Source organism: Electrona antarctica (genome assembly GCF_951216825.1).
Source record: "Electrona antarctica genome assembly, chromosome: 1".
Lineage (NCBI taxonomy): Eukaryota > Metazoa > Chordata > Actinopteri > Myctophiformes > Myctophidae > Electrona > Electrona antarctica.
Window position 1 is genome coordinate 3891734 of NC_136806.1, and position 12500 is coordinate 3904233.

At 47.6% G+C, this 12500-nt stretch overlaps 1 protein-coding gene across 1 annotated transcript in view; it reads right to left on the reverse strand.

Moving 5' to 3' along the window:
* astn1 (astrotactin 1) overlaps positions 1–12500 on the reverse strand; it is a gene marked incomplete at its 3' end in the record, with an annotated part of 1033675 nt that overhangs the window by 476085 nt on the left and 545090 nt on the right. The window contains exon 25 of the mRNA XM_079507194.1: positions 12302–12453. Coding sequence (XP_079363320.1) covers positions 12302–12453 — 152 coding nt within the window. The remainder of the gene's footprint in view (positions 1–12301; positions 12454–12500) is intronic.

Here is a 12500-nt window from a genome sequence, read left to right on the forward strand (position 1 = left end):
AACAGCTCATGGTTTAGTGTGGAAGGAAGCAGTCTAGAGTTGGAGGAATAATAACCACGTCCACTCTGGAGTCATTTATCCCATTCTGGGCGGGAACCCCTTTTGGTGTTTTGTTATACTTTAGCTATTGAAAAAAATAGCAGATCTACAAGCTCATAGCGCGGCACCGAGTGCCGCGCTACGAGCTTGTAGGTCTGCTATATTTTTTTTTATCGTGAAAATGTGGCGCAAATCTTTGAATATATATTCTTTCACAGCAAACATTTTTAACTCAAATCTTTCCTTCTGGGGGGGGGGGGGGGGGGGGGTCCCTGCCTGGAACAACATATTTTCAGATGGGGTCAGCGGCCAAATACATGTGTTTTTTGGGGGTCCTCGACATGAAAATGCAGAGAACCACCGTCATAGAAACATGAGGTTGTTCAGAAAACAGTCAGGATTTAAAAAACATTTTGTAGAATCTTTATTTGAGGTCTGTGTGGACGGCAGCCAACGCTTAAACGCCGCGCAGATATGTGTTCGCTGTCAAGAACATAAACACAGATTTCCATAATGTTCAAATAGATCTTTCAGGGAATGTTGACATCTTAACGCCAGTGTTGAATTTTTTATTTTTTTACCCATTTTTTTTATTACCCCACTATACGTCGTTTTTGAGTAGTGCAACACTCCAAGGAACAGCAATGTCCGTGTTAACCTATATGTGTGGCTATGAGTACCAGTAGGGGCAAAAAGTGGCGCTGTTGTGCCAGAAACAGAGAGAGAGAGATAGTGTTGCACTGTTGCCTAGTGCTAATTAGAGAGAGAGAGAGAGAGAGAGAGAGAGAGAGAGAGAGAGAGAGAGGAGAAGAGAGAGAGAGAGAGAGAGAGAGAGAGAGAGAGAGAGAGAGAGATAGAGATAGAGATAGAGATAGAGAGATAGAGAGAGAGAGAGAGAGAGAGAGAGAGAGAGAGGCAGGGGGAGAGGGGAGAGAGGAGTTGCACCACTCAGTTCACACAGGTGTGAATTTCTATATAGATTTCATAGCTATCATCAGCGTCGTGAGAATTCATGTTTTAGTTGTCATTTATTTATACGGGATCTCTTCTCCACCATAACATTTTATTTTTAGCCCACAATTTTGAAACCCATCGTCCACAGCGTCTTCAGGCCGGCGGGAATCGAACCCGCAGGACTTTCTAGCTGTGAGGTGACATCGCTACCGACGGCACCACTGTGCCCCCATAGTTTTTATTTGTTGACTAAAATGGTCAATATATTGATCTTAGCTGTAGTCATCATAGCTTAGTTTTGATTTATTTTTTGTCAGCGCAAAACTCTAGCTTTTCATCACAGAGGAGAAAACTTTTTTTGCATGTCTGAAATAAGTGTCAGAGCTGAAATCGACATGTAAATATGAAATAAATGCTTAAACATGTAGCTAGTTGTAATGTTAGAGTCCACAGAAGACATGTAAATATGAAATAAATGCTTAAACATGTAGCTAGGTGTAATGTTAGAGACCACAGAAGACATGTAAATATGAAATAAATGCTTAAACATGAAGCTAGGTGTAATGTTAGAGTCCACAGTAGACATGTAAATATGAAATAAATGCTTAAACATGTAGCTAGGTGTAATGTTAGAGTCCACAGAAGTGAACCTTTCAAGCCTGTTTTCTCAACTCTGCAAGACATTACTCAGTCAATTTGAAGCTATGATTCCCTGCTTTCATAAAACGAAAATTAAAAAAAAATCCAATGGCAGTCCCTCAGTCAAATTTAGTCAAATTTTTCTGCGTACTTTTATAGTCTACTAAATCAACCCTTGCTCGACTCCCAGGTTACATTTTGGTCCCACCTGCGAATCGGGTCGGGATCCAGTGCCTCATCATGTGGAAGACAGCGATGTCATCCTAGGATGAACCCGCTTGGCATCGCTTTTAGCAACGCAACTCACATCGCGGCCCGCGGCCTGTCAGAGGCACTGCTTTTAGCAACGCACACTCACATCGCGGCCCGCGGCCTGTCAGAGGCACTGCTTTTAGCAACGCACACTCACATCGCGGCCCGCGGCCTGTCAGAGGCACTGCTTTTAGCAACGCACACTCACATCGCGGCCCACGGCCTGTCAGAGGCACTGCTTTTAGCAACGCACACTCACATCGCGGCCCACGGCCTGTCAGAGGCACTGCTTTTAGCAACGCACACTCACATCGCGGCCCACGGCCTGTCTCACATCGCGGCCCACGGCCTGTCTCACATCGCGGCCCGCGGCCCACGGCCTGTCAGAGGTACTCCCGTTGCACCTGATAAACTAAAAAAGACCTTTCAATATTCATCTCCGTTCTCCTTGCCAGTCCTTTGAGTGTATGCAGGGCACGTCAATAACGCAAGATATGGTTATTGGTTATGGGTCAAGTCAAGATGACCCATCATGCAGCCCAAGATTCTTTGTTTTATTGTTTATTAAACCATCCAAATGTTATGAATGTTGCCATCGCACGTAGTAAACACATACCCCATTACTCTGCCACAGTGGAAACCATGACAAAATCATGACAAATCATGTTTTTAGCCCATTTTGACTTGAGATCAGATTCTAAAAATGTCTTCTACATCCTGACAGTTTTCTGAAAAAGCTAGGTTTCTATGTCAGTCGTTCTTTGATTTTTCAAAAGAACGCTCGTAGCGCGCCACTCGGTGGCGCGCTACGAGCTTGTAGATCTGCTATTTTTCAATAGCTAAAGCATAACATAATGCTAACACCAAAAGGGGTTCCTGCCCAAAATGGGTTAATTCTAATGCAGTTAGAATACGTACATGTTGTTGTTGCGGTGGAAAGATGATCTGACTCTTTGATGCACGGAGACTAAAATATGGGAATATGATTATTCAGTTACATTTCTCTCCCCCATGCTGTGCACATTCTGGGGGGGGGGCAGGCCTATCCCATTAAGATCTGGAATGCATCCGTGTCACCTTACAGTAGCTTTTAACCACTTTAACCATTATTTTAAACTTTATCTGTTGGTAAAAACAGGAGATATACAAGCTCATGGTTTTCAAAGATAGCAGATTTACAAGCTTGTAGCTTGTAGATCTGCTATCTTTGAAAACGTGTCCACGATCTTCACTAAAGATTGTGGCTTGACATGAAATAGTTTGAGAGCCACTGATATAGAAACACAAGGTTTTTCAGAAAACTGTCATGATTTAGAAGACATTTTGTATATTATCTGGTGTCATGGGTCTCAATGGCTTATAGACGTTTCTGGAGGCCTTTTTGGAAAGACAGAAAGAAGAGATTTGCCTCGATGATGAAGTGCTATTTAGACCTTCTAAAGATGGATGATTGTGCGATACTAGTACCATATGTAGAGACATATTGATCACAGTGATTCACAGGCAGACCCGGCTAGCTGCGCACGCACGCACGCACGCACGCACGCACGCACGCACGCACGCACGCACGCACGCACGCACGCACGCACGCACGCACGCACGCATGTTAACCTTCTGCATTAACCACTTGAGATCTGAGACCAGCTATAGATCTAAACAAATGTCTTCTAAATCCTGACCAGTTTTCTGAAAAACCTACGTTTCTATATCAGTGATTCGCAAACTATTTAATCTCAAGGACCCCACAAATTATTATGTAATTGGCCACCGACCCCCATCTGAAAATAAGTTGTTCCAGGCAGGGAACCCCCCCATCCCCCCCCCCCCCCCCCCCCCGCCCCCAGAAGCAAAGATATGATGTAAAAACCATTGGCTGCCGCGCCGCACGCCGTTGACCCGGGCAGTGAGCTGATGCGTGCTTGGATGCTGTTGCATCATGGGACCATGTGCTGTTGCATCATGGGACCATGTGCGCTGCACACGGTTGGTCGTGCTGAAGCGTCACGCTGTCTGCAAACCCAGATCTCTTCTACTGCCAAGGAGGCACAGCAGGGGTCGCTAGAGAGCACCGCCACAAAGAACGCAGTCAGCCTGCCCGGCTTTCCAGCCGTCAACAACTGGCAACAGGCTCTGTGCACAGACAGTAGCCATGTTGGAAGGAAAGTGTCTTCCTCAATGCTTCAGGTCTTCTCAATGTTCCATTCTGGTCAAACAGAGTCAGTGTTAATGATGCTAATGAAGGCTCTGTTCCATTCTGGTCAAACAGAGTCAGTGTTAATCATACTAATGAAGGCTCTGTTCCATTCTGGTCAAACAGAGTCAGTGTTAATCATACTAATGAAGGCTCTGTTCCATTCTGGTCAAACAGAGTCAGTGTTAATCATACTAATGAAGGCTCTGCTCCATTATGGTCAAACAGAGTCAGGGTTAATGATATAATGAAGGCTCTGTTCCATTCTGGTCAAACAGAGTCAGTGTTAATCATACTAATGAAGGCTCTGTTCCATTCTGGTCAAACAGAGTCAGTGTTAATCATACTAATGAAGGCTCTGTTCCATTCTGGTCAAACAGAGTCAGTGTTAATCATACTAATGAAGGCTCTGTTCCATTCTGGTCAAACAGAGTCAGTGTTAATCATACTAATGAAGGCTCTGTTCCATTCTGGTCAAACAGAGTCAGGGTTAATGATATAATGAAGGCTCTGTTCCATTCTGGTCAAACAGAGTCAGTGTTAATCATACTAATGAAGGCTCTGTTCCATTCTGGTCAAACAGAGTCAGTGTTAATCATACTAATGAAGGCTCTGTTCCATTCTGGTCAAACAGAGTCAGTGTTAATCATACTAATGAAGGCTCTGTTCCATTCTGGTCAAACAGAGTCAGTGTTAATCATACTAATGAAGGCTCTGTTCCATTCTGGTCAAACAGAGTCAGGGTGCTGCTACTGTGCATGTTGGGCTCAGTGGAAACACTCTGCTACCCCAGTGGGTCTCAAAGTGTGGTCAAGGTACCCTTGTGGATACTTGAGGCGGGGTTCCAAATGGACGATTAAAGGGAGTGTAACTCTGAGGGTGTACACATGGAACCAAATGGACCTGTACCCAGAGTTAGTGACCTTGAGCAAGACACTAAACCCCCATCTGGCTCCTGGTGTGCAGGTTGGTGCGAGCCTTGCTCTGGTTTGGTTTTTAGCATCAATACTATTTTGTTCAGTTTTTATCTTCTTCTGAACTTGTTGAATGTCTGTCAACAGCCACTCTGCAGGGTTTGACTCTGGGCCACGTCTGCATGCCATGGCAGCACACAGCGTAATGCGTTTACTCATTTCCACCACAAAGCTTGAGCTTTGCTTGAGCAATAACTTATCCTCCCGAGTCCCAAAGCGTCCCCCATGTCCCTCTGTCAGCAGTGGTCCAAAGCATCCCCCCCCCATGTCCCTCTGTCAGCAGTGGTCCAATCCAGGCTATCCCCCAGGCTACTTTCTACATTTCAATCAATACCAACACTTGCATTTTTAATTCCGGACTTTTACTTAAGTAACAGAGTGCTTCTACAGTATATTGCAGTACTCATACTTTTACTTAAGAAATGTGAGTAGTTTTTCCACTACACAGTGGGGGGAAACAAATAGAGCGCGCGCGCGCGCACACACACACACACACACACACACACACACACACACACACACACACACACACACACACACACACACACACACACACACACACACACACACACACACACACACACACACACACACACACACACACACACACACACACACACACACACACACACACACACACACACACACCTTGACACAAAGCCTTTTTTCCACAGGAAGACAAACACACATACGCACACACGCACGCACACACCAACTAAACTCTAACTGAATCACTGAGTCCAGCATTGTCTTTTTTTCAAAGGGGAAATACAGACACACCACTTCATTCCCCCCCCCCCCCCCCCCCCCGCAACATTCTAATGCTTAATTCAGTGATTCCCAAAAAAAGAGCCTATACCCCCCCAGCGCCAACCCAAGAGACCCTCAAATGGATCTGTATCTGGCCACGGAGCCTATACCCCCCCAGCGCCAACCCAAGAGACCCTCAAATGGATCTGTGTTTGGCCACAGAGCCTATACCCCCCCCAGCGCCAACCCAAGAGACCCTCAAATGGATCTGTGTTTGGCCACGGAGCCTATACCCCCCCCAGCGCCAACCCAAGAGACCCTCAAATGGATCTGTATCTGGCCACGGAGCCTATACCCCCCCCCAGCGCCAACCCAAGAGACCCTCAAATGGATCTGTGTTTGGCCACGGAGCCTATACCCCCCCCAGCGCCAACCCAAGAGACCCTCAAATGGATCTGTATCTGGCCACGGAGCCTATACCCCCCCCCAGCGCCAACCCAAGAGACCCTCAAATGGATCTGTATCTGGCCACGGAGCCTATACCCCCCCCAGCGCCAACCCAAGAGACCCTCAAATGGATCTGTGTCTGGCCACGGAGCCTATACCCCCCCAGCGCCAACCCAAGAGACCCTCAAATGGATCTGTGTTTGGCCACGGAGCCTATACCCCCCCCAGCGCCAACCCAAGAGACCCTCAAATGGATCCGTATCTGGCCACGGAGCCTATACCCCCCCAGCGCCAACCCAAGAGACCCTCAAATGGATCCGTATCTGGCCACGGAGCCTATACACCCCCAGCGCCAACCCAAGAGACCCTCAAATGGATCCGTATCTGGCCACGGAGCCTATACCCCCCCCAGCGCCAACCCAAGAGACCCTCAAATGGATCCGTATTTGGCCACGGAGCCTATACCCCCCCCAGCGCCAACCCAAGAGACCCTCAAATGGATCTGTGTTTGGCCACGGAGCCTATACCCCCCCAGCGCCAACCCAAGAGACCCTCAAATGGATCTGTATCTGGCCACGGAGCCTATACCCCCCCAGCGCCAACCCAAGAGACCCTCAAATGGATCTGTATCTGGCCACGGAGCCTATACCCCCCCAGCGCCAACCCAAGAGACCCTCAAATGGATCTGTGTTTGGCCACGGAGCCTATACCCCCCCAGCGCCAACCCAAGAGACCCTCAAATGGATCTGTATCTGGCCACGGAGCCTATACCCCCCCAGCGCCAACCCGAGAGACCCTCAAATGGATCTGTGTTTGGCCACGGAGCCTGTACCCCCCCAGCGCCAACCCAAGAGACCCTCAAATGGATCTGTATCTGGCCACGGAGCCTATACCCCCCCAGCGCCAACCCAAGAGACCCTCAAATGGATCTGTATCTGGCCACGGAGCCTATACCCCCCCAGCGCCAACCCGAGAGACCCTCAAATGGATCTGTGTTTGGCCACGGAGCCTGTACCCCCCCAGCGCCAACCCAAGAGACCCTCAAATGGATCTGTATCTGGCCACGGAGCCTATACCCCCCCAGCGCCAACCCGAGAGACCCTCAAATGGATCTGTGTTTGGCCACGGAGCCTGTACCCCCCCAGCGCCAACCCAAGAGACCCTCAAATGGATCTGTATCTGGCCACGGAGCCTATACCCCCCCAGCGCCAACCCGAGAGACCCTCAAATGGATCTGTATTTGGCCATGGAGCCTATACCCCCCCAGCGCCAACCCAAGAGACCCTCAAATGGATCTGTGTTTGGCCAAATGAGTTTTCTCTGACGGGTGGCTGGCATCTCCCTTAGAGATAGGGTGAGAAGTTCATCTCCCTTAGAGATAGGGTGAGAAGTTCATCTCCCTTAGAGATAGGGTGAGAAGTTCATCTCCCTTAGAGATAGGGTGAGAAGTTCATCTCCCTTAGAGATAGGGTGAGAAGTTCATCTCCCTTAGAGATAGGGTGAGAAGTTCATCTCCCTTAGAGATAGGGTGAGAAGTTCAGTCACATGAGAGAGACTCGGAGTAGAGACGCTGCTCATTTGCCTGGAAAGGCAAATGAGGTGGTTCGGGCATCTGGTTAGGATGCCTCTCGACCGTCTCCCTAGGGATGTCCTCGAGGCACGTCCCACTGGGAGGAGACCCCCGGGGCAGACCAAGGACCAGATGGAGGGATTACATCGACTCACTGGCCTTAGAACGTCTCGGGATTCCCCAGGAGGAAGTTACTATAATGTTGCTCTGGAGAGGGAAGTCTGGAGCTCTCTGGTGGAGGAGACCCGGGGGCAGACCAAGGACCAGATGGAGGGATTACATCGACTCACTGGCCTTAGAACGTCTCGGGATTCCCCAGGAGGAAGTTACTATAATGTTGCTCTGGAGAGGGAAGTCTGGAGCTCTCTGGTGGAGCTGTTGCCCCCTCGGCCCGACTACGGATGAGCGGTTGAAGATGGATGGACGGATGGATGTACGGTGCATGGTGTTGGCCACTGAAATGAGCCGATCTTGACGTGCGAAACCCCCTCGTACCCCAGGAAGTGTTCCATAAGTCAGGCTCAGAGCGGTTTCATCTGCATGGTGGGTCGGCTGAACGAGGCTTATGCGCTGCTTCCACAAGTCACTGCACAGCAGGGGGTCCTGGAAGAGCTTCTAGCAGGGATTTACATAGCAGTTAGTTTTTGGCTGTACCCTGTATGGCATGCTGCTGGCTGGCTGGCTGGCTGGTGGGGGAGATACCGTAGGATTACAGAGAGTCCTGATGAAGATTAGCCAGTGGTGGACAGTAAATAAGTACATTTCACTCAAGAATTTAAACATTTCTGGCACTTTTACTTTACTGGTGAATTTTCGAAATTTCTACTCCACTACATTTCAGAGGCAAAATATTTACTAGTTACTTTATCGATTTTTACTATTATTACACAATATACATTAACCATTTCAGCATAAAATACATTTTGGCCATTTGTAAATCTACTGATCTACAAGCTCACCACGCCTCACAGTGTGATGCGTGGTCAAATATGATTATTTTGGGGGTTCGAGGCCTGAACAAGTTTGGGAATCCTTGGACTAATTTATTTAAGTTATGATCTGTAGCCAAGTCCTCCAAGTCCCCTCTCCTGTGCTGTTGTAGCCAAGTCTCCTCTCCTGTGCTGTTGTAGACAAGTCTCCTCTCCTGTGCTGTTGTAGCCAAGTCTCCTCTCCTGTGCTGTTGTAGACAAGTCCCCTCTCCTGTGCTGTTGTAGCCAAGTCTCCTCTCCTGTGCTGTTGTGTTGTGTTTCACATCCATAAGAAATGAACACTGATATTTTGTGGATGGTGACTGCCATCTTGTGGACAGTTACTTAAACTACAACTTTTGGCCACAGTATGTAGAACATTTACAAAAGCACAAATAATCACAAGGTAAAAAATAAAGTAAAATAACAACTGAATCACTACTGTGATTTAGAGACCAGATTTTTTTTATGAGATAGTTTAAATGTAATGCAATTCACCATTGCATGATGCCGGTGCATAAGGAGGGGTAACAGTTTGGGTCAGATTCAGGGGTCACCAATATGTCTGTCTGTACATGGACAACATGTGTCTGTGGCAAAGACTTATAGACGAATCCAGAAACGGGTCTCATGGTCGCAGCTTACGTATTTCCTGTAGGCGGAGCTGACGTAGCTGCGGGGTAAACCCGCAGGTCTTCTACTACATTGAATGGTAGAGTGACTGATGTTAGTCTGCTCAAACATTACTCCTTTACCTGCTTTTTACTAACACTAACATTACAAAGATGCCCAGAACATCAGGATGAACCTGTGTTGTTTATGGCTGCTCCAACAGTAGTTGCAACATAAAAAAAAAAAAAAAAAAACGGAATGTCAAAATATCCACCGCGGTGGATGAGAGCAGAGCCATTGAGTAATGGTTGAGACAAAGCAGTGAAAGGTCCTGAAAGATACATAACGTCAGTCTTACCCAATACCCAATCATTCTGTTTCATGAACACAAGGCTGCTGTACTTTATACCTCATACTAAGCATTTAAAGTGGATATTTTGACATTCCGTTTTTCTTTTTTTCTTTTCCAGGTTCTCTTTATGACACTGATTTACTACGACATTATGGCACATAATGGACCCGTACGGGTCCATTTCGGTAATATTATTGGATGTGTATATTACAGGAAACTCCCGTTAAACTTTCCAACAAACTCCGGTAAACTCCTGAATTGTACCATCACACCTGTATGTTATCGTATATAACATACAGGTGTACTGTATATGCTGCTAAACTTGAGGTTTACGGGCAAAATACAGTGCCTATAATTGCCCGTTAACCCCTCTTTTCACACAATGTAGGCTATACGCGAGAGAAGGCGATCCGCCGCGGGACATGTTCCATTTGGTTCCATTTGTTACACTCTCAGAGTTACAGACCTGTTTATGGTCATTCAGGACTATCTGTTTATGTGTTTCTGGTAATATTATTGTCCACTCGATCATTTTGTATGTCTGTGGCAAAAAATGAAATGTCGACACAAATGTCCACCACAAACCAACATGGCGATGATGACCCCTGGTCAGATTGAGTGTGGCGCGCCTCTGCGGGCGAGTGAGCATCGATCACACAGAGAAATGGAGAGGGAGAGAGAGAGAGAGCCCACTGTATCATCATCATCTTGACCTAACCTTGTGAAAAGTTCCACGCACACAAACATGTCAGCAGAAGACGTGCACGCACGCGCACACACACACCCACACCCACACCCACCCACACCCACACCCACACCCACACACACACACACACACACACACACACACACATACACACACCCGCGGAAGCCATCGGTAAGGCTGGACAGAGCGCAGGCAGTGACGGATGGGTAGGACGTCTCCATGCACAGCTCATCTCGGAGCAGCGTGGAGCCTCCGTGACCTCCAGTGTGTTCCCTTTTGACTTTCTTTTAAAACTCAACTGGGTTGCCGAGCAGAACGGAGTGATATAGTAGTTGGCATGGTGACAACATGGGGCTGACGAAACGTTCCGTCAGGATGACTGGAGGGGAACAAAACAACTGGAGTCCTTGACGTCGAGGGTGTTAACTTCATAAACCAGGAGTTCCCAAACACCGGTACAGGCGGACCGGCGGCGACCCGTCACGGGACATGTACAGTACCACCGCTAACACTGCGCAAAATGCATGGAATACGGATGTGTATATTACAGGAAACTCTCGTTAAACTTTCCAATAAACTCTGGTAAACTCCCGAATTGTACCATCACACCTGTATGTTACCGTATAGTACTGTATATGCTGCTAAACTTGAGGTTTACGGGCAAAAATACAGTGCCCATAATTTGCCCGTTAACTCCTCTTTTCACGCAGTGTATACGCGAGAGAAGGCGACCCGCCGCGGGACATGTACCATCGTTATACACGAGAGAAGGCGGCTGGGAATTCAGTTTCCCCGGGCAATGACATCACTGTGGAATTCTTGGTATCTTTATCGTAGCCTTAGTTTCATGATCAGATGAGTCACTCACAACAAGCTGTTTTTGTCACGATCGCGCAAATGAAACACTGGATTAGTATTTCATGTCAACAATCAAGTAGAACTTTCAACAGAAGTTTGAAGAACCTGCACGGCCAGGTAAAGGAATGCGTCACTCTGCAAGTTGAACTAGTTTTCCACCCGTCCAAAGACATTTCTGATAAAGACATAACCTTTTTTGGAATCACCCTATCCTTAATAACGAGTGCCAGAGGCGTATCTACAATAAGGCGAGGGCAGGCGTCCGCCTGTCCAAATCCATTTGTGGCCTGGCCAAAATCCATACAATGAGGAAAAAAATCACACCCGTGTGAACTGAGTGGTGTAAGGTCTTATATAGACTGATCAACTGTGGTCTGGCGTAATGTCTGACGTAATGAAATCACACCCGTGTGAACTGGGTGACCATAGCAACCATGCTCATTTTTTGGTACGAACAGACAGACAGACAAACAGACAGACACGTAAACTAACAAAGCCAGTTGTAGGAGTGGTTTACACCACTCAAAAAAGAGGACAAAAACAAGACCTGAGAACTATTAATGGACAGCTGATTGGCCGTTGCGGTAGAGCGCGACCCTCAATCACCCATTGGAATGTAAATGCATGCCTTTCTTTCAGGCTTTGTATCCTACTCGTCTGGCAGGTATATCTCTTTGAAAACGTTTAGTGTTACGGGGAGACGACACATCTTGTCTGCCCAAAACGTAATTCCTGGATACGCCACTGACGAGTGCCCGTGTGTGTGTCCTGGAGTTGCATGCGTGCCCATGTGCATGATCTACTCAGAGCTGCAGCTCTTTCCCACCCAGTCTAGCAGTGAGTTTAAGTGTCGTTTAGCACCAACATTAGGACAAATGAAAGTCATCAAACGGCAAAAGTAGCCGATCTACATGAGGAAACGCAGTGCTCTAGTTGGGGGAGAGCACACATTATATGCGTTGGGCAACCAAATGGACGTCCGTGTTTACCTGTCTCCACCTTGGAGTGGTCGGTCCTCTCCGTCACCTTCTCCTGGCTGATGAGGTAGTCGACGATCCTCACGCCGATGGGCGGCTCCGTGTGGTTCCACTCCATGATGACCAGAGAACTGCTGGGCTCGTAGGCGTGGGACAGCTTCAGCCTGAAACACACACACACACACAGAAATACACACACTTTGTTTGTTTT